The sequence below is a fragment of the Pelodiscus sinensis genome, chromosome 1 (genome assembly GCF_052426305.1).
Source record: "Pelodiscus sinensis isolate ZL-2025 chromosome 1, ASM5242630v1, whole genome shotgun sequence".
In the NCBI taxonomy this organism is placed as follows: domain Eukaryota; kingdom Metazoa; phylum Chordata; order Testudines; family Trionychidae; genus Pelodiscus; species Pelodiscus sinensis.
The window spans coordinates 124,875,371-124,901,897 of NC_143052.1; the positions used below are offsets into that span (position 1 = coordinate 124,875,371).

At 39.0% G+C, this 26,527-nt stretch overlaps 1 protein-coding gene and 1 long non-coding RNA gene across 6 annotated transcripts in view; one reads left to right on the forward strand and one right to left on the reverse strand.

Annotated features, from left to right (window-relative positions):
• Window positions 1-385: 385 nt before the first annotated feature.
• The window catches only part of PHF21B (PHD finger protein 21B), a 235,638-nt gene continuing 209,496 nt past the window's right edge, over window positions 386-26,527 (reverse strand). For 4 of the 5 annotated variants that reach the window (XM_075899836.2, XM_075899842.2, XM_075899821.2 and 1 more), the window contains 8 exons: window positions 22,936-22,987; window positions 15,946-16,022; window positions 12,394-12,448; window positions 8,942-8,964; window positions 7,443-7,601; window positions 5,693-5,768; window positions 3,934-4,037; window positions 386-2,610 (listed from right to left, as the gene is read on the reverse strand). In XM_075899836.2, coding sequence (XP_075755951.1) covers window positions 2,386-2,610; window positions 3,934-4,037; window positions 5,693-5,768; window positions 7,443-7,601; window positions 8,942-8,964; window positions 12,394-12,448; window positions 15,946-16,022; window positions 22,936-22,987 — 771 coding nt within the window. In that variant the 3' untranslated portion in view covers window positions 386-2,385. Of the gene's footprint in view, window positions 2,611-2,792; window positions 2,919-3,933; window positions 4,038-5,692; window positions 5,769-7,442; window positions 7,602-8,941; window positions 8,965-12,393; window positions 12,449-15,945; window positions 16,023-22,935; window positions 22,988-26,527 lie in introns of all 5 variants that reach the window. The other variant, XR_012896208.2, reaches the window with a different exon arrangement.
• LOC142818640 (uncharacterized) overlaps window positions 15,918-26,527 on the forward strand; it is a 54,690-nt gene continuing 44,080 nt past the window's right edge. The window contains exon 1 of the long non-coding RNA XR_012896211.2: window positions 15,918-16,033. This is a non-coding gene — a long non-coding RNA (uncharacterized LOC142818640). The remainder of the gene's footprint in view (window positions 16,034-26,527) is intronic.

Sequence of the window (26,527 nt, forward strand, 5' to 3'; positions counted from 1 at the left end):
TAATCCCAGTACAAGGCCCCATCCCACTGATCTTAGTTGCTACATTGACTTGCACCACAAAGGATGGTAAAGAGGAGCAGAAACAGGAATGTCAATAGGGGAAGGGGAAAATGATTATATACATTGTGCGCTCTATGGAGGGATAGGGTCTTTTTTTGTTAGACACTGTAGTATGCCATTATGATGTGCATTGGTAATCTGCAAGTACAGTGCCTATGCATTATTGGAGAACATATAATTCGTATGGAGGTGGAGGAGTCAAAGATTATTTTAAAGACTGTGAGCTTCCCTTAATCTCTGGAGGTGTTTGGTCTGAGAAGGGACTGAAGGATTGCAGCCAGGTTGGATTCCTGAAAGAATGAATATCACACCGTCCACACCACTATTAAATTGTCAGTCAAGTTTAATGCATCATAAAGAAGAAAAACTACATTGGCATATTTAAGACAAACACTTTTTTTCTATGCACACTATCCACTGGACAGTCCCCTTTTCAAAATAACTACTTTAACAGTCCAAGACATGTCTTCAGAAATTCTTCACATGTTCAACCTTCCATATTTTCCTTTTTTAATTTGTCTGAGAAGAAAAAAAAAACATTAAACCTGAAAACACTTACGTTGCAAGCCACATTAGAATGCATAATTGGCATACAATAATCAATGTATAACAATTGTGTTTTACTTAGTTCACTTTGTTCATCAATAAAAGAATATAAAAATCTTGTTCAACTGAGTGTTAAGTGTATTAAAATAGATTTGTATAGTACTGCACAGTTTCTCCCGGAGTTGTGAAAATGGTTGAAGGGACCATGTGCTGCCTAGTGATGGGCAACTGAAAAGGCCAGTCCCTCATTTTAAAAAAAAAATCACATTCGGCACCATGTCATATGCTGATATGAGAGACTAGCTGTGTCATGCTCCAGTGGTTCCTTGCTTTTGTTTTACTTAATACCTGTTGTGCTACGTAGCTAAAGGCTTGGAGAATGGAATTAGTGGTTGTGTGAAACTCGGCATTGTTAGAGGAAAAGGGGTTGCCCATCACTAACTTCTGAGCTAGGCCTCAGGATTACATTATAGGCCTGTGACCTACTAAGGCGCCAGACTGACCCTTGTAGTATCAGGAAGACTCGCTAGTGAAACAAGCAGGAGCTCTAGGATATTCTCAGACTAATGCTAAACATTTTCAAATGTGTTACAAATCAATAAAATTTTAAAAAGGACTCGAGTTTCCAAAAAGCCAGCAAACCCTTAATTTTCCACAAACCACCCCTCCCCCAAAATTCTTGCTATTATCCAATATGATAAACAACCCCTTGAGGCAGTTTTTTTTCCTGTACCATTTTTGCAGATATTCCTGCAAATAAACAAAACAAAACAAAAAAACCCACCAGCTTTTATCCATGTTACCTATTTTTACAATAAAAATGCAGTACAAAAATGTAAAATTATTTTTGGCATATTATCTGTACTGGCAAGAAAAGAAAAAAAAACAATCTTTATTTGCTTTTATTAAAAAAAATAGGTTCAAAACATAACAAAAAAAATTTAACCCAACCTGCCAAAGCTATCCACTATATGGTTTATGCTAAAATTTGCACAAAAACTCCATGAGAAAAATACATCAATAGCAAAATAAGTAAAAAGGACCTGCAAAAAAGTAAGGAGTTTTACAGTCATACCTCTTTAAATACTTCAGAACGCATATACAGAAGCATCAGCATGAAAATACTTCAATATTTTACTAGAAATGCTAACTTCATACAGTTTTTTAATTTAAATATCTGCAATTCAGCTATAATACTGAAAAAAATGATCTTTTTGTTTTAAAGGCTCTATGAGCGTCCATGACGTCATTCCTGTCAAACAGCCCATTTCCATTTCACCTGAATCAGTGAGGCAGACCTGTTCACTTTGCTAAGAATCCATGTCAAGTCCTAAGTAGGTCCGGTTCTTTTATATTACCAGTTTCCTCCCGCCAAGAGCTTTAAGCCCAGCTACCTCCCTACTAGTTTCCTAACCCTTTGTATTTAACATTTTTCCCTTTAAATCAGACATGTAAAATTGTCTGCCCTCCAAAAAGGATACTTCACTTTCTATCAGCCATACTTCTTCTTTTCCTTCTCATTCATAAATACATTAAGGCCAACAAAACAAAAACAAATCTCTTTAGCACTGAAGGTCTTGGCAAATACAGAACTGCAGCAAAATCTGCTTTGTGGGAAGTTGCTGCCACAGTGACCTACAAACTGGACTGACTGGTTTAAGTTCTACATATGTCAAAAATGAGATTGTTTTTTGTTTCCTTCATTTCCCTTTGTTTCGGTTTAATCTCTCCTTTGCGCGTGTATAAAGTTTTTTTTCCATTTTTTTCCAGACAGCTCTGTCAGTTGTTACCCTGTGATTGCTGCAACGCTTTGTGCATGGCAGCAGAGGCAGATGAGGGTTTGATCCAGGGGACAGTTAGCAGGGAGGAGGTGGTGGTTGTTGTCATGGTAACCTGAATCATCTGCTCATTTTGTATCAGTCTAATGAGAGTTTTGAGACGTTCCAGCGATGACTGAGTCCCTTTCTGCTGGGCCAACAGGCTGTTTTTGAGCTCTAAGCATTTCTGTTACAGAGAGAGATGGGGAAAGGGAAGGAGAGACTGAGAATACATTCAGATTGGCAACATCTCTCCAAACATGCTTTACATGTCTGGAGAACATGTCAATCTCAGACAAATGCTGCTGTTCTTTAGGGATAGCAGAAACACAAGCATAGCTAATAGAATACCACCCATTAGTTCATTACCTGCCTTAGCAACAATATTCACACTTAGGGCACTTTTGACTGTATCTTGTTGAAAGACAGGAAGAATACGTGATTGCATGATGGCAGTCTACAGATTCTTGGCATGAGTTTGCAATGGTCACATTACTAAAAAGTGGCAAAGTCACAAGAAAGCACTGTAAGTCTTCTCAAATGATTTCAATAAAACCTTCCAATCAAATACACTTTGGTGTATTTTGTATGTGGCACATATTTCAGTCCATTTTAGGGTGATTAAATAAAGTAATGTTTGTTTTAAATCCCTTTACTTAAAGCCAGTAAACGTAGTGACAAGGATGCCAATAACCACATCTAGCCCCTTATTTCAAAGTAATGGGCTTGGTAGTGTGGACGCTCCTCTTGTAATTTCAAAATAACTCCCTAGTGTACACCAGGGCTAAGAGAGAATGCTTCCCAGCACCTAATTCTGCTTCTGTGCCAATTCTAATTATTAATAGTCCTATAGCTTAGGGGGTGTGGTTATGGTCAGATAGCACTGCCTTAAGAAAGTCCTGATGTCCATGGCAGCTAGGTATTTGGGTTCTGAGCCCAGGCTCACACTCTCTAGAATGGCAGGGACTGGTAGGAGCAGTGTACACTCATATCTGGAATCAGGGTATGGCTTGGGTGACCCCCTCTAGGAACATTTGGTTCTAGTTCCTGTAAGAGATGCTGAAAATTGCTATAATACTAGACCTTTTGAGAGTGGTGACAATGATCATATCTACCTAACCTTTTGGCACTGGAGTGGTTGGTCATGCACAGACCTTTCTTGTGAAAGCTAGGAACTGCTATACAGTAGTTAAACAGCTCTGACTTGTGTTATAGCATAGGGTAGAGGATATGTTTAATTCTGTTTTGACATTTGAGTGGAGAAGTGCTCCAATAGCAGATCTGCCACTGCCTCCTTCTGCTTCTCAACCTGCCAGTGTATCTAGCTCACCTCCTCTCCCTCCCCCCAAGAGACCCATATATGTTTCTTTGTAAAGAAACATATTCACACTTGAACATTCAGAGATTGTGAGCATAACTCCTTCCCAGCAATCAAATTTCAGTTTTTCAAGCATAGATCTTTATAACCAACTCTGGAGGAGACATTATGCTCCATAGTCTGTAGTCTTACTTTAACTGCATTGTTGAGCAGTCTCTCTTTCTCTTCTAACTGTCTATGTTCACTCTTCAGCTCGCTGCCTTTCTTTAACAATTTTCTCTTCTCTTCTTCTTTGACTGTAAAACAATTAAGGTTTAGAATGGATGTTAAGGCAAAGACTGAAAAAAATGGTGTATGCTGACTCATGAGAATACAAGTGTTCTAGATGGAGACTTCCATAGGTCTTCCCAATCCCATCTCAAAATGCACAGCCAAGGAAACGTAGTTTTCAGCTACACATAAGACAACTCTCTCTCACCTTTGAAATGGTTCCAGTTCAGGACAGACATTATTCCAGAACACGCTTTTGAGAGACTATAGAATCCCTATTTTCTAGCTAGGGAAATGAAGGCGGACATTAAATTACCAGATCAGGGCAACACAAGTTCATTTAAGGATATTTCCTCTGACAAATGCTAGGTACACAGTTTTAGAACATTAAATCAAAACCAACGCTTTTTTAAAGCAAAGGCATTAGTTCTTATCAAGGACTGAGTTCGTGTCAAGTTTCATGTTTTCAATCATAAGCAATTTTTACACTGCCTTTGTAGTCCAAAGTGTAATTAGAATTAGAGCTTGCCTTAAAATCTTGGCGAACAGTAAACTTGCCACAAAAAGTGCATTTGTGGGGACACCAAAAACTATTTGTGAATTGGGGTCAAATTCAGTGAGCAGTTTGGATGAAAAAAATGAACACAAACATTTGGAAAATAGCTAAAGGTTTTGTTTTGAAAAAAATCTAAAACTGTTTCAAGATAGTGTTGGATGGAAATGATTAATTTCTAAATGAAATGTTGAATCAATACAATTTGACATTTCTGAATAGGCAAACAAAAGGTTTTTACCTGAACGGAAGTGTTTCATTTTTGTTAAAATTCTAAACAATATTTTTGTTTTCTTTTTGTTTAGCATCTCTACCAAAAAAAAAAAAAAATTGTTCACTCAACCTCAGAATTTGAAAAATGTATATTTTTGTGTCTCACCAAAGATTTTTTTTCTTTCAAACTCTGAAAAAAAACAATTACTCTTCAATCCATGACTATTGGTATGTCTACACTGCACACTAATTTCGAAATAAGCTATTCTGGAATAGTTATTCTGAAATAGCATATTTAGAAATAGCACGTCTACACTGCAGGGAAGCCGCAAAATTAGTCCGAGGCAGGCTTCCCTAATGTAAATGTGCTATCTCGATTTAGAGCCCCAGGAGGCATTGGGGAGGAATAACTTAAAATGGCCCTGGTGAGGGGCTCTTTTGAAATACCAGAAGTGGAGTGTCTACACATGCCTTATTTCAAAATAGCTATTTCAGAATAGACGTTATTCCTTGTAGAATGAGATTTACAGATTTCAGAATAAGCCGTCCATTATTTAAAAATTATTTTGAAAAAATGGAATGGCTGTGTAGACACTCACACTGTTATTTTGAAATAACACTAGTTATCTCAAAATAATGGTGCAGTGTAGACCCTAAGTATGGAAAACTTCAGCTAAATGGTAAATATTATAAAAAATTGTGTGTGAAAGAAAAATGGGCTGAAATTGAAAAAAACATTTAGTAATACTGACTAATAGGCACCACCACTGCTCTTACGGAGCATTGGCTCACCCGTGCAACTTACGAACATGACTTTAAACCCGTAACAGTATTCGAAGTTAGACAGTTACTTCCATTTTAAAGGTGAAACCAAGGACCAGAAAGCTTCTTATCAGGAATCATGCCATTCTGTACCTGTTTTATGAGTAACATAGGAATGAACAATAGCCAGAGTTCCAGTCCATGGCACGTTTTCATCTTTCTTTAATACCTGTAAATCCAGGGAACAACAAAAATAAGTAATCCACACACACACACACACACACACACACACACACACACACACACAACATCTTCCCACTCAGCCCCACAAAAATAACTTTACTATTTAAAATGGGTATAATTGGAATTGTAGATTGTAAGATGAAATAGTGAACAAATTCTGGAATTTTAATTTTACTTCACTATAAACAGTCACTACATAATTGCTAAGATGGGGTTTTCAAATTTCATACTTGATCATCACCACAAGTTACAGGAGTTACAGCAGTTACAGGAGTTTTGCCTCTGTATTACGTACAGGACACCACTGAAGATAGAATACTAGACTTGATATACCATTCCTCTGAGCTAAAATTGCCAGTTGTCTTGGGTAGGAGAAAGAGAAGATAGGCTGGTTCTACTGAATGTAAATATAGGCCAGCAATTCTCTTTGAAATTTTCAAGTAAACTAAATAGTAATTTTTCCTATGGGTGAAAGCAGAGAATTCTAAGGAACAAAAATCAAGCCCTCTCATTCTGAAATTCACCAAAATTGTATTACAGCTCTTACAAATCTGATGCTGTCAGAATAGCATTTGTAACATGGTTATCAATAGCTGGATATAGTAAATCTCAGAAAGAAGATGATGTACTCTCCTTACAACTTTCAGATCCTCTGGTGCATTGTCTGTTCATGACACTGTCTCCTCCATCTGCAAGACCTATATTACTTGCTTTGAAATTGTACACACAGGTGGTTTTTATTGTAGAGAAGAAAAACGTAAAGGATATGAACAGCCACTTTTAATCTTTCAGAATAAATCTTGAGGGATGCAATAGCATGAAATCAAGAGGGGACAAATGTAAGGTATGAGACCAGTACTGGGAAACTACCAGTCCACAAAAACAGCAAATTACTGAAGAAATTTCAGTACAGTAGAATCCCAGAGTTATGGACACCTCGGGAACAGAGGTTATTGGTAACTTTGAAATGTTCATAACTCTGAACAAATCACAGTTCAGGCTCCAGATCCAGCAGCTGACACACCAGGCCAGGCTCTAGCAGTAGTTGAGCTCCCTCCTCAGTGTTGGCAGCTTCCTTGCAGGCAGCTTCTTCCCCTGGGTCACACTGAGTTTGCAAGCTTGTTACCTTCTCCACCTTTTCCCCCTGCCAGGGGTATGTGTGTGTATGTCAAACCAGTGTCCCACTCCCAGCTAGGGAAAGGGGTGGGGGAGAGCACAGCATCTCTCTCTTCCAGTGGGGGAAGCAGGAGAAGGGGTGAAAACAGCATAGACACCAGTGCTGCTCCTGCTCTGCTAGCTCCAGCTGCCTTAGGCAGGTAGCCCCAACAACTTCACCTTGTAGCCTAGCTGTAAGTGGCTGCCCCATGGGTGGGAGTGGCTCTACTTTTAAGTTGCATTACAGTGTTTGGGTTTGTTTGTTTTTAAAGTCTGCTACTGCATGATGGATTACTTCTGGTTTCACACTCTGCCCAGTTTACTGGCCAGTCTGCAGCGCTGGTGTTCATTTCTTTGAGGTTCCAGTATATTACTTTTGAGATAATCTTGTCTCCTTAGCTAGTATTGTGGACTAAAATAGCCTCTAGAATTCTTATGTGCAAACTCACTCTTTCCTTTTTCTTTTTTTTGAATGACTATAATACACAGACCTGAATTCACTCACCTTTTGTTGGCACTTTGGGCAGGCCCAAACCCCTTTGGGGACAGTTTTGAGAGGAGGGTCCAAGCAGTTGAGATGATATGCTCTTGGACATGTACCACATGGTTGCAAGTTAATGCCACGCTTGCATGCTGTACAGTGTTCATCGTGGTGAATTTCATTCTAAAAGAGAAGAAAAGGGTAGGTTGGGCCAAATCAACTCTCAGTGCAGCTTTCCATGAGCAGCACTTGGAGCCACTACTTCACCAGAGAGACCAAGCAAACTATCTTTTTTCATAAACTTCCTGGCTGCTATCGAAGGAAAGCCAACAATTTTGTCCTCGTGAACAGCAAAAAAGGCAAAATTCAATGAATTGAAAGAAACAAACAAAAAAAAAAGACATAATCAAACAATCACACAGAAAGCAGTCACACACGGATGAGTCAACTAATGTTTCCAGACTGCAATGTTATAATTATGCTGCTCTATTTTTGAGAATGTGTCATTGTCACTTCCAACACACATATATCACCAGGTGCAGTTCTACTTTGAGTGGGCCAACGTCAATATGTAGATCGCTTGTACGTCAAGTCCAAAGTAAAAGCAAGCAAGCAAAAGTTTCTGGCAGGGGAAAAAAGCACAGTTTCAAGTCTTATGCACATTGCTTTGAAGAGCATCTAGGGAAACAAACTTGAATACTCTTTCTCCCACCTGCCCAGTATCAGAAATTTCCTGTAGAGGGCCCTCATTCCCCTCGTTTCTATTTCGTTAATTATTATTTTCTGATTTTAAACCATGCAGATACACTATGACAACCTTTCTCAAACAAGACTGATTAGTACTTTATCTGTAGTTCATTTTATATATTGCTAAGTCTCATTAACTAAGTTACAATGTCACACAGTAAATTGCTATGCTAATCTGGTGGCAATGTTAATTACTCTTTGTATAATTAAGTACATTTTAATAAAAGAGAGACTGATTTTTGAGCTCTCATGCTTTGTGACTCATTACATAAACCTCAATTTTCTTACTAGATTCTCAAGATGAAAAAAGTGATTTATTTAAATATATGTATTTTATAATCATTTCAGAATACCATTTTTACAAAGTTTCAGGTCAGCTTTATCTAGTATCAGATCCTGAATGCAAAATTATTTTTGTCCAAAATACCTTTCAAAAAATGTCAATATTAGAAAGTGCCATTTAAATATAATACCTTACCAGAGAGAGATTTACTCAAGTAGAACATTAAATATTTTTAGATGTTTATTGAAACCATAAAGCTAAGCTAACATTTTCTCAATTACTGGATTCTACAAAGTATTAAATTTAAACCTATAAACATGAAAGCACCAAGTTCAGTTTGTTCTGAAACTCTGCTTTAATGACTTAGGTAAACTGGAGAGATTCCAGAAATGATGGTAGAAAAGGGAAAGAAAATATTACAATTTTGTATTCCATCAAAGACTACATAATTAGCAGACAGTCAGTGGTAATATACAAATCTTGCTAAACATACCTTCCAACATGGATCCTCATTTGCTAGCACATGAAAGAAGGGCAGAGAACAAGTTAGTGGACAACACATCACGCAACGAATTTTAGTCAAGCCATGACACAAGTGATGAATTGGCAGGGGGAGTTATAGCCAGTTATTTTAACATGGACATGAGAGAGTGACACTTGAAATGGCAACAATGAACATTTTAGTACTCAGAACTGCAGGGTGTTTAGGTTTCAGGAATTATACAGCTGAAACTCTAAAAATACTGAAGATGTTAAAAACTTGCACAGTACTACAAGGTTGATATCTATCCTAAACATCCAATGGATAGCAACTGCCCGTGCTTAACTAGATAAGAAAAAATCTTAAGGGTTTGACTTTTCCAAGGCTGAACATTCTTGCTCCTAACCAGACAAGAGCTCTTAAGTAGATGCTTACATTTTAAGTACAGGAATAGTTCCACTGACTTACAGTTAAGCATGTGTTTAAGTGCTTTTTTGACTCGTGGACAGAGTGCTGAACACCTTGCAGGATATGACATTCTATTACCATCAATTCTTTGACATCAGAATTACTCACATCCAAAATCTGTGTCATGGTCTGGCCTATTGCTGAAATGACTCTTTAATGGTTGTAGCCCAAGCCTGATGGAAGGAGGACTAGTTAGAGGTGATTGAAAAAATACATTGCATTTTTTAAGAAACTCTTTGTGGCAAAATACATTCCTTGGGGGGTTTTTTCAACCAAAAAAAAATTGGATAATGTCTATCTGCTCTATGAATACTCTGCACAACAGGGAAGCTATAATTTCCACTGTGAGTCAAAAAACACTTGGGCAGAAAGCCCCACTAGAAACCCCTGGAATGTCTCTCCTCAGTTCCTGTCAGTCAGCTGATAGCATGGCCACTCTTTGGACTAGGGAAGGAAAGTTAGGTGGAAGCTTCTTTTTTTGTGCTAATTTTCTGATCACATATTAGATGGTGTGTGTCTATATACTGCCAGATTTTGATCTATATGCCCAAAGCTCCATCTGTTGTGCATGTACACATACACGCACACACAGCACAATGGAATGATGATTATTTAGATAAATGGGAGACATAAAAATCATTCTGATCAATAGTGGCATGGAAATGAAGAGATTTCCCCCAATAAACAAAATCTGAATAACTGACATTTCACTAAGAATATCACAAGTGCTATTATCTCCTATATTTTTTGTAAAGGACAGCTGTTTCATTGAGGTTTTTTAAAATAAATATACAATACTTTTCAAAAGTAAACAAATTATTTTTGGCTCACTTTGGTAACATAGTTAGCCTACTCTAAGTGTCCACTTGTTTCTCTTTTACGGAATTATCTAAAGTGAGAATTATTTCGAAAAGGAGGACTGAGTAATGAGCCAGGGGTGAGCTATGCAATGAAGACAATAGATTTCGAAATAACAGGCAGCTTATTCTGATGTCCCTGTAACCCTCATTCCACGAGAATGTTAAGGGACATTTCGGAATAACACTTTATTTTGAAATTTAGTGCTGTGTAGTTAATTTTGAAATAGCTTATCTCAAATAAAACGCTATTCTGAAATGGCCCTTAACCCTTGTGGGAACAAGGGTTACAGGAATGTCGGAATAAGTCACCTGTTATTTCGAAATCTATTTTGAAATAACGGGCTGCTTCAATAGATGCAGAATAGCTATTTTGGGATACTTTTGGTATCTCGAAATAGCTCCGCAGTATAGACATAGCCTAAGTAATCTAATTGTCTTCATTGCATAGCTCACCACCTTCTCCTTATTCAGTCCTTTTCCAGATAATTCTCACTTTAGTTAATGTCAGCCAGTAAGCTTTTTGGTACAGAGAGACATTGTCTATACTAGGAGTTATTTTGAAATAACTCCCCTTATTTCAAAATAAGTGGAGCAGCCACACTACCAAGCCTGTTATTTCAAAATCTGTACTTCTGCTTTTCTTGGGGAATAAGCTTATTTTAAATAGTTATTTCAGGAGTTTTTCATTTATTTATTTTGAAATAATTTCCTAGTGTAGACATGCCCAGACTGTCTTGTTGTTCTGTGTTTGTACAGTCCTTAGAACAATGGTGTCCCTCACTAGGACTCCTAGGTGTTGCCACAATACAAATATGTAACAACAACTAAGCCTGTGAGCTACCTAATGAGGACAGACAATGAAAAGGTTGTTCAGCACAGCAACAAGAATTTTAGATATTAGGAAGAATAGTTATAGGGCTTATTAAAATAACTAAAAAATAATGTAAAAGTGTCATATCTTAAAAGCAGCACTGTGACAATCATAGCACTGAAGCTTTGTCACCTGTCTAAAAATATGGATACAGAGGAAAAAAGGAAATTTACTGTGGATCTGAGAGTAACCTAGCTAATGTTGTTCTCTCTTGGCAATTGTATACTGGGAAGCATACGCAACAATTTTAAGTTGTATAAGAAGACTGAAGAAAATGTGATATCAGCAGGCTTGGAAGAAAAAAACAAAGAAGGTTACAATTTTGCATCTGTATTAAAATGGTACCTTTAATAGCACTTTTTCATACATAAAAATAAAATTTTATTGTAGAAAAAGGATAAAAGCCCCTGTCCAGTCCTACATCTAAAGAACATAGGGTTTATTTACAGTAGAATCTGTGTTGTAATAACTGCATGAAGAAAAGAAATATTCACATCTATTATAGTCTTCTCCTCTTCGTCTGCAATGTATTCAAGCCTGTCATCTTTCAGTTCTACATAATGCTCTTCCTCTTACAATGCAATTTTTATTCCCTTCCATGCTCTGCTTAATCCCCTCTCCTCAATTTTTCTCTTTCTTCCCTTTTGCCACTCTCTGTTCTGTGCCTTTTCTCATGCTGCTTCTTATGCCTTCTTCCCAAGGGCCATTACTCTTCTTTACCAAACTGCTCCTCAGTGTTGCCAATTGTTTTTATCATGAAATCTTACAAAAAGTTGGTGTTTTCCTTAAAGCCTGGCTCCTGGACTCATTAAGTACATGAGATTCTCTCTTTTTCTTTGAAAATTAAGTTTCTAGCTCTTGTAGTTACAGAAAAGCTGAAAACCACAAGATAAATGAAAAGACACTCTTATTTATTTTTAAAAATCTAATCTCATGGGTTTTGAACATGTAGGATTGTCAATACTGCCTCTTTAATATCTACTTTTCCATATACCCTCCTATTTAGGAATGACTACAACACTGATGACCTGATCCTTCCACTGATTTCCCAGGGCTTTGGAGATCAGGGTCTCTAGCCATATAACCCTTTAGCTTTATCTTTTTGTTTTGCAGTGTAATCATCTATTTTCATTGCACGATCCAAGGGGCAGGGGTCTTGTATAGATTTGCACCCTGTGGTACTATAGAAGTAATTAATAACAAATACAGCTAATAAATATTTAACACCACATCATAATAGCAATGTACTCATTTCAAATGCTTACCTCTCGCTGAAAGGAACAAGGGGTTATTCAAATAATTTGATGCAAGGCGTTTCCGCTGTGAAGGGAGAGAAAAGAAACCATACTGTAATCTCAAGAGCTCTAACTCTCTTATGCTTTTCTACCCTCAGTCTCGAAGGAATTTCCTTCATGCATAATCAGTACTCAAAAAGCTAATTCTGTGACTCAGAATGTAGGCTGGTTAAGGCTCCTCAACCATATACTGCTGCATTATTTATCTTCTAGGAAGGTTTCTTTTATAGACCAACTTTATTAGATTTTATAACAAGAGGTAAATGCAAACTGACTGGGCCTCAGGCATGGTTTCTGGAATCTGTAAACAGTTCTAAAGAATCTGGCACCCAAACAACATTTATCATAAACAAATATATACTCAATTGTTACTGTGAGATAACACTTTATTTAGTGTGAACAAAGTTGGTGATGAACTTTCCACAGGAGGGGGATAGAAATCACCACATTGTGTAACAATTATCTGCATTTGATGCAAGTAAATTTTGATCACAAGCTGCACACAAAGGCCTTCGGAAAATATGTCAGAGGTCATTCCACTGTGAAAGAATTTCAAACTTATGGAGACCTGTTCGCTAGGAACTTGACAGAGAAAACCAAATAACATCCCAGATGGTAACAGCTTTTGGTCACTAGAAACCTATGTTTGTATTCTAGACAATAAAGGTCTCCTTTCACCCTAATGGCTTCCCTGAGCCATTCAGTTCCTGTGTTGTGAGATTGCAGAGTACTGTATTCCTCCAATATATGTTTACTTTCAGAAAAAAACACAGTTTTCTTTCTAATAAATGATTTATTTTGTGGTTAGTAAACTGCTCTATAATGTCACGCTCTTCAAAATACATGAATGACTGGACGCTAATGAATTTTCAGTTGACATCTGTTCCTTCAGAAAACATTCAGCCTGAAACATAGCCCTCCTTCTGTTTAAAAAAATATACTGCCCAGGGTAGAAGAATGGAATAATTTCTTAACAGGATAAACCCTACAAACATGCTTCTGGGAAGAGATTTAGCTGCAGAAACAGAAGTCCAATTTAAAACAGCAACTGCTCATTCACAATCTAGGAGATTAACAGCACAGTGAAGCACATTTTCTTGGTTCCGGCCATTGGAGAGGAGGGCAAATAAGTAGCGTAATTTATATGCAATTTCAATTTAAACAATCATGAATTAAAGATCATCCACGAGATCAGTTGTAAATTAAACTGAGCTAAAATGCCTGAAAAATGCCACAAAATACCTCTACTGACTGATCAGTAAATCAATCTGAGAAGCTAATTGATTGGAAGAAACCTGTATGTTTCCATTTTATTTGAATGACATTCCCAATGGTCAGCCTTTACTGACAACTCTTAATGAGGACAGAGCTGGTCAGCCAAAAGAGTCTCTCATTTTAATATTCTCTCTGGGTGCATCTACACAGCACCCTTACCTCGAAATAGCTTAGTTCAAAATTTGGCGCTGTCTACTCAGCGCTAAATTTTGAAATAAAGCACTATTTCGAAACGTTCCTTAACCCTCATAGAACGAAGGTTACAGGGAAGCATGTCCGTTATTTCAAAATATATTTTGAAATAACGGGCACGTTTAAAGACATGGGGAATTGCTATTTCAGGAGACTTTTGGTTTCTCGAAATAGTCCCGCTGACTAGACACAGCTTCTATGTGCTCTTCTTTACTTCATGATACGCTTTTGAGAATAAGTCTAGTGAGAACCAAGGACTAGGGTATGATAAATGTGTTTACCTTCTCTCTTCAACTCTGTACATGTTAATTTAGTTATTAAAAAATACTCCTCAGATTAGGGCTAAAAACCATGCAATATAAATTTTAAACAATTGAGGAGCAGTAAACTTCAAGCCAAATGGACCTCATATAAGACAACACAAATAAAATACAAATAAGACTGAGGTCTTCAGTGTGCTGGGCACTAATATATAGATAATCAAAAAGAGAAAGTCCCTACCTTGAAGAGCTCACAAGTGGAATGAATATGATATAGGGGGAGGGGAAAAGGAATCATTAATATTTCCCATCTGTAAAATAGGGATAACTTAGGCAGAAAGAGATTAAGCGATTTGCCAAAAGTTACAAAGCACGTCTGTAGGCAATACTGGGAATAGTACTCCGATCTCCTGAAACCCACTCCACTGCCATAAGCCACAAGACCAATCTTTCTCACAAATAAGCAATCAAGAAACTCCACATTTATATTCTGCCCACAAGTTTCCTTCTCTCAACATCAATTACATATCCTCTACCATATTGACCAAAATAACCAGAATTCTCGAAAAGCTGATTTAGCTAAGAGTCTGCATTGTTGATAACTTGTTAAGCAAATTTTCCTTTGAGTTATAAAATACAGGAAAAATTAATAAATGTTGCTTGTATGTAAAGCTTGCCAGATACCAAAATTGCTATTTTATATGAGATTTCATTTTTTTCCATTCTGAATTAGAACTGGAACAGTAAAATTTCAAAATTTCCCTATGGAACAAAGATTCTGAAAAATTTTAATTGAAAACCATATATTTTGTTTAGATCATGTCCAATAGCCTCCTGTCAAAATGTTTCATTTTAATGTGGTTAAATGTTTCATGTTAATAATGTTGATTTATTTTGTTAATTTTTATTACATTATAATATTAAAATGTATAAAGTATTAATTTTCATGATAGAAAAGTAAAGCTACACAACAAATGAAAAACGTTTTTAACTTTTTCAAAACATTTTCCATTATCAAAATAAAATGGGAAAGTTAGTATGTACTTTCTCCCCCCTCAATAACCTTAGCTCTGAATACAAGGCTGTGAAAGCTCATTGGTCTGAATACAGTCATATTGGAATAAAAGAGAGACAAAGTTAAATGTCAAAGTTTCAGTTCTCTAGAAAATAAATGTTCTCTGCTTTTTTCACTGACAAGTATTAGACATGCAGCAGCTGTGCAAGTTTCAACATGCTGACTTTGCCACTGTTCTTCAGTCCTGACCTGGAAAGACCCTTCTCTATGGAAAAGAGAGTAATTAGGTCCCATGTTTATTTACTCTTTTTTGGGAGGGTCAATTTTAGATACTGCACTGACTTTTTATTAAGTTCCAGGAGCCATTTTTAGGGATAAATGTACAAGTGGTCATCTTTGCTATCCTCAGGAAACAGACAACCATCTTTGCTATCCTCAGGAAACAGACAATTAATTATTGCAGGCCCATGAAAAGCTCCCGGACTGGGATATGGGGGCTAAATTTGAGCCCACACATAACCCTGATAAATCACCTTAGTTCAAGTCCCTTTTGACCTCTGTTGAGACCACCAACAAGGGCTCCAGTTGGACCCAAATGATACTCTGATGTGAAATCTATTGCCTAGAAACTGAGATAAAACATATTTGTTTCCTAACCCCTCCCCCAACATCTCTCTTTTAGGTAAATCAGGTTCCTCATTGCTATGCACTACAATAAGAAGCACTTAATCCGTTATTGGCATAGAGCAGAACCGTGGTAAAAAATGAATGATAAAGTACCTCAGTTTCCAAGAGTCCGCTATAGGCTGGGTTTGCTGTGCTTCTTCTCTTTCTTTCCTGACGCTTGCTCTGGATTTCTGTAACAATGGTAAGAAACATGCATTGTGTGTTTTTTCATCCATCAGGGGAATGTAGATCTAAGTTGTTAAGCAAGATGTTCTTGCCCCAGCGCTTTGGGCACTGTGTTCAGTTTCAGATTCTACAGTATAATTGGATTGCAGCAACACTGATATTACCTGCAGTTCAAGATCTGATATTACTAAGCCTTTTCTTATAAAATTCAAAACCCGGAAGTTTTTATTTTGTCATCCTCCAAAAATAGGCTTGCTCTGCACTAACAAATGTTATTGTTATATCAGAAATATGTTTAGAATGTACCATCACATGGCTTTCAGGATCTGTTATTACAAAAAGCATATCAAAGGTATGTCTCTTGCAAGTTGTATCAAGTAAAAATCACAGGACTATTTTGAGATCTTACTATGCATTGCTTTTGTTTCCTTCAGATTAGGATGGTGATGAACATCAGGGTCATAATAAGAGGCTAATTTTAATCTTAACTGTGGACTGACAATTTGTCTGACCATAGCATACAACAATATTACAAGTTATATCTACACTGGCACTTTGCTGCTCTGCAACTTTCTGGCTCAGGAGTGTGAACGCCTCTGAGCATAACAAGTTACAGCACTGTAAAGCGCCTTTGAAAATGGGATCCCAGCACTGAGAAACATGCTCCTACCATTGGTAGATACTCCTCTTGTGGAGATAGTTTATACAGAGAACTCTCTCCCAGCACTCCTGCAGTGACCACACTAACTTTAAAGTGCTGCCACAGCTACACTTTAATTTTAGAAGTGCAGACAAAACCATGATCTTGTTCATAGACTGCAGTATCTTTGCTACTGGCAGTGGCAGAGATAAGGCCTTCTAAGGTCATCATAATTGAAATTCCTGAGGCACTGAGTCACAGCCCTCTTTACAAGTGGGGAAACAGGAAGAGAAGAGTTTTCCTACACCAAAAGGAAATAAGGCTACGTTTAGACTACAAAGATAAGTCAGAAAAAGATACACAAATTTGCGTATCTTTTTCTGCTTTTCTGTCAAAAGAGGCTTTTTCGAAATTTGGCGAGTCTACACAGTGCCAAATTTCAGAAAAACCTGCTCTTTTGACACATCCCTTATTCCTCATAGAATGAGGTTTACAGGGATGGCGAAAGAGCGGGTCTGCTTTTCCGAAATTTTTTTTGGAAAAGTAGACATGTTCCTTGAACACGGCATTGCTTTTCTGGGATACCTCTGTTAGTCTAGATGTAGCCTAACATTGGCAGTAAAAAGTAGCATGGCATACCTCTGTGAATACACAAAGATGTAGACAGGGTAAAATCCTAGTCCCCTTGACTTTAATTAGGCCAGGATTTCACCAAGTGTATTCACTTTATTCTTTGCAAACTGCTTGTGAAAATAGAGGAAGGTGTTTATTATCTCCATGTATTTTATAAGACACATTTTTCAAACTGACTAGTAATCTTGCATGTGCCTTTCTCAGAGCTCAGCATTTTTTTTGAAAGATGTCAGCTTGGGTACCGAAAATCACTAGTCACTTCTAGAAAACTGAGGTTTACATACATTATCTTTTCTCATAGTGCTGGTGAAAAATTCATGAGACTGAAGTCTATACATTCATAGGCAGCAGCTGTGCAAACTCTTCAATTCGATGATATCCGGACCATAAGGGGCTACTTCTAGTAGAAAGTAATTAGTTCATCCCAAATGCGCATCCACTCTGGCTTTTGCTGAGGTGTCCAACAAGTATGCTGGAAGGTTTTTGTGATATACACACTCATTCACGAGGGACTGAACTGAGAGAGTCAAGCTCAAGTCTCTCACAGGCATGCCCAGTCACCAGATGGCAACAACTTTTTATCACTGATGCTGGATCTAGGATGCTCTCTGGTGACCCACTCTAGTGAAATGTTTGGTTCTCACCACAAGTGAGTATGTGTGTGTATTTTTTTTTTAAAGAAAAAGCTAAAAAGAAATATTTTTGACCAAAGGCCACTTCAGACATTTTTGAAGTGACCCTGGGCCACCCCAGAAGGCCTCACGTGGAAGGGGCGGGGCCAGGACACTTCCATGCTTCCCCACCCACAACCCCTGATTGGTCTGGGGGTGGGGAAGCACACAAAGTCCTTGCCCCCCAGAGAGAACGGTCAGCCGTTCAGAACAGCTAGCGGTTCCCTCTAGGTACCCATGCCCCTGGCGGTGGGAGGAGACTTCGCAAACTCCCCCTTGCTGCCCCCAGATCAATCAGTGCCTGGGGAAGGGAAGCATGTGAAGTCTCTAGCTCCCTGCCCCTGTCCTGCAAGGGAGCACCATGCTTAGAGTCAACCGCCAGCTGAGCAGTGCTTTAAGTGCTGAGCCCTTTGCAGGGTGGGAGAAGACTTCATGTGCTCCCCTGTTCCCAAGCCCTGATTGGCTTAGGGGTAGGGGGAAGTGCGTGAAGTCTCTTTCCACCCTGCCCCCATCCTGCAAGGAACATGTGGTGCTTAGAAGCTCCGCACCTCTCGCAGAGCAGGAGGAAACTCTGCACTATCCTCACACCCAGGCCAATCAGGGATTGAGGGTGGGGGAGCGCGCAAAGTCTCCTCCTGGCCTGCCAGGAGCATGTGGCGCTTCTAAGTGTTGTGCACTCCTTGCAGGGTGGAGGCAGGGCAGAAGGAGAGTTCACATGCTTCTTCCCACTCCCATGCCCTGATTAGCCTAGGGATGGAAGGAGCTGCAGGGCCTCCGTGGCCTGGATCAACTCGCTTGGTGGGCCAGATCTGGCCCGCAGAGCCCTTTTACCCACCCCTGCTTTAGGTGGATGTCATACATGAGTTTTGTTCCCCAGGAAAGCATCATTGCACTATCATCATCATCAATGAACATCTCTTGTAAATTAGTCTATGTATCTCATACTGACAATGATACCGAATGGCATGTACCTCTTAAAAAATCCAGCACAAGGTTCGTGTGTTCAATTTATTATTTAAACCCTCAAAAGAGGGCACATGTGACTCAGGTTGACTCTTTGCAGAGCAGTGTGATATTCCCAATGAAAGGAAATAAACTTTTTTGGTAGGTAGCTGGAAGGGTTGCTAGGCTCACACACGTGTTCCTGCAGAAGTGGGTCACAGGCTTATAGTCCATAAGCTGTCTAGGGCTCTCGACCACAAAATAAATCAATAAAAAAGGAAAAAAGATATTAAAGTTTTTAATGACCGAGTCTAATATGCTGCTTTATGTTTTTAATGGCCAATGATGCCTGACAAACAGCAATGCCTGATAACAGTAAACATGACAGAGGACTGAAATAATAAAATCTCAGGAGTGTGAAATCTGTGAAGTACTTTTCTTTGGCAGTTGTAATCACCCCTAGTTGTGAACAAATACCTCTGCATAGTAAATGGTTTTATATGGAGCCATTTATTTAGAAGTAGCAGTAGTATTAAGTAAATTTGTCTGAAGGGACTGATTTTGTAGGATTAGAACAATATGGAGATTCAAAAAGTAAGTCTTTGCATTTACAGTATAAAAGAGAAAAATGAGTGCTACCTGGGATTTTCAACATAGTGATATTGAATTAGCTTGCACTGTCTACTAATTTAAATGAAAGCAAAGGGCAGCAGAATTATTCAAAATTATGCTACTCATATCATAAATGTAATTTGCACTTTATCATATTTTCAGATTCTTCCCTATTTTCCTCAAATATAAAAGAGAACATGAATAATCTCTAACTAAGACTTGCAATAATCATTTGTACTTTTTGAATGATAAAAGATTTGCAAAAAATACTCTCAATTTCCATTAAAATCTATTCCATTAAGGATTAGGAAAGCTGATGTCTTAAACTTTCTTTAAACTGCTTTCAAATGTTCAGGACACTAGATAATTTTCTAAAATGTAAATATAAAGAGAAAAGTCTCTCTGGAAAAATGAGAAAACATACTGCATATCTCCCTGAGGATACACAGCAGGGCTTATCTCAAAATAAGCTACACAAACTGGGCTATTTCAATTGCATAGCTTATTTTGAAATAGCTTATTTCAAAATTGAGAGCATCTACACAGCACTTATTTCAACATAGAGCACTCTTCCTCCAACTTCCCTTACTGCTCATACAATGAAGGTTACAGGAGTCGGATTATGAAGTCCTCCATCTTGACAGTATTTCAACATTATTTTGAAATAACGGTCTGCTGTATAGATGCAGACTAAATTATTTCAAAATAACGCTAGTTATTTTGAAATAATGTTGCTGTGTAGACGTACCTTTTGAGAGGGGAATCGAACTACAACATTCCCGTTTCTTCGAAATAACAAGAGGAGTATCCACACTACCAAGCCCGTTATTTTTTAAATAACAGGCTGGTTATTTCGAAATAATAACTTCTGCTTTCTATGAGGAATAACCCTTATTTCAAAATAGTTCTTTCAAAACAGTGGTAATCTGGATGCTCCATTGCTGCTATTTCCAAATAACTACTCCCCAGAGTCACTCAAAGTAATTACTCCCCAGTGCTTCCCGAGGCTCTATGTCGAGGTAGCATGCCCACATTAAGGGAGCCTGCCTAGGACTAATTTTGAGGCTTCCCTGTAGCATGGACATGCTAATTCAAAATAGTTATTTTGGGAGTTATTATTTCAAAATAAGTTATTTCAAAATAATTTCCTAGTGTAGACATGCTCTAAGAGCTTGCTCCCACAGTGGGGTAATGCTCTCTACAAGTGTGTGATTAATGCACTAACATGTGCATTAATTGGCTTGTGCAAACCCTGTTGGTGTGCGTTAAATTCCCTAGTATGCTTTGTAGTGCTGTTTTAAACAGTACTACAATAAAGCCCTCTGGAAAACCTCTAGTACACACCAGCAGGGCTACATGGACCAGTTAATGCATAACACATTAGGGTGTGTTTTAGAAATTACACCCTCTTTCTCTCCTCCCAGATGGCACATGGGCTATGTCTAGACTGCAAGCCTCTTTCGAAAGAGGCTTTTTCTAAAGATACTTTCGAAAAAGCCTCTTTCGAAAAAGAGCGTCTAGACTGCAAGCGGAACTTTCGAAAAAGCAAGCCGCTTTTTCGAAAGAGAGCACCCAGGCAGTCTGGATGCTCTCTTTCGAAAAACCCCTGTTTGCATTCAAGAACGCCTTTTTTTGAAAGAGCACTTTCGAAAAAAGGCGTTCTTCCTCGTGAAATTAGGTTTACCGCCGTCGAAAGAAAAGCCGTGTTCTTTCGATTTAATTTTGAAAGAACGCGGCTGCAGTCTAGACGCAGGTGAAGTTTTTTCGAAAAAAGGTTACTTTTTTCGAAAAACCCCCTGAGTCTGGACACAGCCATAATGTGAATGTGTAGGCAAGCCTTAAGTTTAGTTGTATGCTGAAAGTTAGACATATGCTTACATATCTTCTTGAATGGAAGCTATGCATAAGCTCCAGTGACTATAATGGAACTATATCAATTTATACCCACTCACTGAAATTAGTAACTAATGTTTGGATGTCTTCCCCTTGCTGGCAAAACAAACAACAACAACAACAAAACAACTGTTTCACACCTGAAATGTGCAAATCAGGCCACTTTCCCCTCAATGTGCACTTTCACAAAAACGTGCCAAGAGAAAGAGGTGCAAATCTATTAATTCTTGCAGTTTATTTTTGAAAATTGCAAGAGAAGGTCAACAGCATCTCAGTATCTGGCTGCTGCACAGAATTAATGTGTTTGTTTTATATTGTACACAAGAACCTGGAAAATATGATGGCAGCTTTTCTCTGTGGAATCCACCACTGCAAATTAGCTCACATTTTTAATAATATTTTAATAGTTAGCATATGGAAAATCAACCTGAGTAAAGATTTTTTCCCAACCACAACAAAACAAAATCTTAAATTTCATTTCAATGCCCTGTACATTGATCCATGGGACTACCAAAGTGGCAGAACACATAAGGATCAAACAAACACTGAAAGATGATGATGGTCCTGATTACCTACTTATGCTATCTTTCCAGGTGGGCAGGGCTTGAACTACAACCCTGGGGTACCCAGGTGAATGCCCTAACTCCTAGGCCACATGAAAACCCACCCACTGCCCTAACTTCAGGGAAGAAATGTGCCTACAGTGGGGACAGGGATAAGGAAGAGAATCAATTGGGCCGTGTCCAGACTCAGGGGTTTTTTCGGGAAAAGTAGCCTTTTCCCGAAAAAACTTCCCCTGCGTCCAGACTCAAGCCGCGTTCTTTCGAAATTATTTCGAAAGAACACGGCTTTTCTTTCGATGGCGGTAAACCTCGTTTCACGAGGAAGAACGCCTTCTTTCAAAAGTTCCTCTTTCGAAAGAAGGCGTTCTTCAATGTAAAGAGGCCGTCTTCGAAAGAGAGCATCCAGACTCGCTGGGTGCTCTCTTTCGAAAAAGCGGATTTCTCTTTCGAAAGATCCGCCTGCAGTCTAGACGCGATCTTTTGAAAGAGGCTCTTTCGAAAGATGCTTTCGAAAGAGCCTCTTTCGAAAGAAGCCTGCAGTCTAGACATAGCCCTGGTGTTGTGATTCACCATCCAGATCTTAGCTGGTCACAGCTTTGATGGAATTTAGTTTTTCTATCCTAGGATGGTCATAACGGTTCTCAAGGAGCTATCTACCAGATGGGACCACTTCAGAAAGGGACATTCTAGCCAGACACCCTCCGGACCTATTATACCCCGTATCCCAGCTCAGGAGCCAATTTCTGCTCCCCCAGGATGCATGCAAGGAGCTAAGCAACAGGCAGAGGTTCTGACTCATTCTTCTTAGGATGAGAAGCACAGCTGAGTATTGGTAAAATTTTACCAAACTCTTCAGCTTTCTGTAGAAGATTCCTTATTGATTCTTATGATCTGCAGCACAGTATGGAGAACTGGAGAGATTACAGATTAAAGTGTAACTGTAAAACAATATATGAATACTTACCTTCCAAGTGTTCTGTTGTAACTAGGCCTAATGCTACCATAAAGGCAATTTTCTAGGGAAAAAATAAAAAAGTTTAGTTTTGCATCTTATGCTATCTACTGGGAGAAAAATGTCATCTTAACTGCAAAAACTCCTTTTATTTATGTTATTAAAAAAGCAGAATTTTCTAAATATATAAACAATGTGAATTCAACTGAAGATTTGCTTCAATTACATGTCAACAGATATATCTACATACATGATTATACGAACGTTGCTAATACACCAAAATCCAGTGATACAAAAATAAGAAGTGACAGAATGATCAAAACTCCACACTGATAATCTTATTTTTGTTAGAAACTTTCCAGAGATGTGTTTAGTTCATTATTATTAGTGTTAGACATGGTATAAATTGAAGAGGCCAATGATTCTCTTAATAAGCTTTTACACCACTATGTATATATTCTACTACTTAGCAAGAAAACCATTACTAAAAGCTATAAGGTGCATGCTTTCTCATTACCATTCAATCTCTGCCCCTCCCGAACACTGTAGAAAGACTCTCATACATCTAAATTAGTCTAACCTCTGGACTACAAAGTAGAGTTACTGCTGCAGAAATAATATTTAATTAAAGTGTATCAGCTTCAACAGGCACACTCAAGGGTCCCTTCCCCAGCCTCTATCACCATAACTAGCTGTATAAGCCAGGTATGTACATTAGCAGAAGCACAGTCCTCTTTTCCCACACCCTTTTCAGGGAGCAAAGAGGGGATTTGACCCAGCAGCTCCCCATACCCACCAAAGAAGCCCCACCACTGGCCTAGAATGGAAACCTCATACACCATGGGGGAAATTCAGATGGTACGAATGGCCAGACTTGGTGAGACTAATGATCCTGCCAGCTCAGTTGCCTATCTTCCAAAAGTGGCTGATGCCAGATGCTTCAAAGGCAGTGGACAGAAGATGGCAATTATCAAGTGATCCATTCTGTGAGGGCCACTCCGAACAATCTGAGATTCAGGGGTGCCTGGAGCATGGGACTATGTCCGTGACCATCTTGGTTAACAACCCTCCAGGCAATTGCTCACTTTTTTATTGAATCCACTTACAGGTTGGCCTTCACGATGTTGACTAGCAAGAAGAGCCATATGCTGACTGTGCCTTGCAGGAAGACACCCCACCTTTGGTTTGGTTTAAATCTTCCTATTCATGTCTTTGGGTCACCCTGACTTTGTATTATGTGATGGGTGAATAACCGTTCTTATTCACTTTCTTCACTGTTTACAGAGCTCTAGCATATCCCGCCTTGGTAATGGTTTCCCATGCTGAAATGGGAGCTGAGCACCCCTTTCCCTGCAGTCACAAGTGAGGCCCCCTAACCACCAGGCTAAAGGTCCTTCCTCCTCTCGCCTCAGTTGTTTGGTGGCTCATTCAAAGATACCTCACAAGAAATGATTTTGACACCTAAGTGGTTCCTGGCTGGGGATACCATGGTCAGTATCTGGGAGGGGCGGAGGCTGGTTCAGTTTCCTTCTCCCTTCCTGAGAAAATATTTGAATAGGGCTCTGCATTCTCTCATGTGTGAGTCCCAGTCAGGGACATAAGGGATAGATTAAGGTGGGTTGTGCCTTGTAGCTTTTTGAGGCTGTGTCATTAGTAGCAATTAGGCAAGATCTAATTGCTGGATTTGTTTGTAATCCAGTAATCTGAGTGCATACCCAGCTGTGCAGGTGATGTAAATTCAATTCCTTCCTCAGCTTCCTGAGAAGAGATTTGAGCAGTTACCTCTGAAGTGAATGTCTAGCTGCTGGATTAAGAAGTGGTCTCTCTTGGGTGGCCCTGCTGCAGTTGTTTCACCTTCATTCCATATTCATGGGGGATCATAAGACTAGCAAGCAGCCCTGTGGAGCCTAACACTTTGGGTGTGTGCTTAGCATATGTTAGCGTGGGGTTCAAATCCCACTTTAGACATGTTGAGATGGGGTCTCAACCTTCACCTCTTACCTCACAAGTGAATGAATGGCCTAAGTGCTGGGCTAAGTGCTATTCTAACCTGGGGCCTCCCTTACTTTTTTTCTGCTAAAATGTCTCCACTTTCAGTACATGCTCTGTGTAGTTTACTGGTTGGATATTAATCCAGCAGGTGGGAGGTTGGGATTCACATTCCCTTCTTGCCTGTTGATCTCTTACCTCTCAAGTGACTGTCCTAAGACCCGGAGAGATATTCCAATGTCTGGCTCTCGGTGTTTCCTTTTGAGACTGGGCCATTAAATAATTAGTCACTGAGCCGCAACCCCCCAGTTAGTCTCCCTAAAGTCTCTGAACAGTGAATGTTCACATCCCCTTTATGCTCCCTGAGAAGCGATTTGAAAGTTGATCTCTTACTTCTCAAGTGAATGGCCTAAATGCTGGCCTAGCAAGCAGGTGGTGAGAGGTGGCAGCTCCTTTAACCTCTTCTGCTCACAGCTGGCCACATTCAGTAAATATGAAATGAGAATTGAGCCACTTAACTGTTGTGACTCCCTCTGTAGTCCTGCAGGGTGCTGGGAACCTGCCCCAGAGGCAAGGAGGTGCTGGTTCAAATCCCCTTTCTGCTTGTTGAAAAATGAATGGCAGTGTGATCTAGTACCTTCAAGTGTTCCACTTTAACTATACATTTTGAAGAATTTATTTAAAAAAACGATGTCTGAAGATCCAAGCATTTAAGGCTAAAGCTGAATACTCAGATTGTGCATCTAAATATCTATGCGAGGATTTTTTAGAGATGATTTTATAATCTTCAGCAACAAGCTAATGAAATATTTAAAGCAAATTTTAAACTAAAATCCTGTAGATATAGCAGTACACAACTAGTTTTGTCAGTAAATTCAGGTTTGGTACATGCCTGTTAAAAGGTTTCATTACCGCGTAATGACACTTTCACAGGTTCAATGCTAATAGGAAGTCTTTTCACTTTTAAGTTAACAGATCCACTGGGGTGGGGGGAAGAGACACCAGTCTGCAAGCAACAACAGCCAGTTATGGGAGCCTTCAGGAATGATCAGAACAGGGATAGGCAGAGGGGGAGGGGTTGTGCACTAAGACTCGGGCTATGTCTAGACTATGGAGTTTTTCTGGGATACCACTAGTGGTATCCCAGAAAAACTTGGCCACATCCATGGAATGCGTCTGCTCTTTGGACATTTTTTGCAGAAGAGCAGATGCACTCTTTTGGAAGCCCTGTCTTCCTCATTTCATGAGGAAGAAGGGCTCTTCCAAAAGAGGTTTTTCTGAAATTTGGCCCAGTATAGATGGGCCAAATTTCGGAAAAGCCTTTTTTGAAAAAATGATCGCAAAAAGGTACACAATTGCAGCACACAATTTGCGCACCTTTTTCCAATTAAAAAGCGGCAGTCTAGACGTAGCCTCAGGAAAAGCATTGCCTCTGCTTGCCTCTTATACCCGGCTGCCCATGAGGGAATAGCAGTCTGACCAGAAAGCTCAGCCTCAGGACACAAGAGGCTCCTTAACAGCAATGCACAGGAAGTGCAATGGCACCATAGGCAGGAGCAATTAAGTGTTAAACTGACTTCAAAAGAAATGTTTAGTTTCATTTTGTTTTAATCAA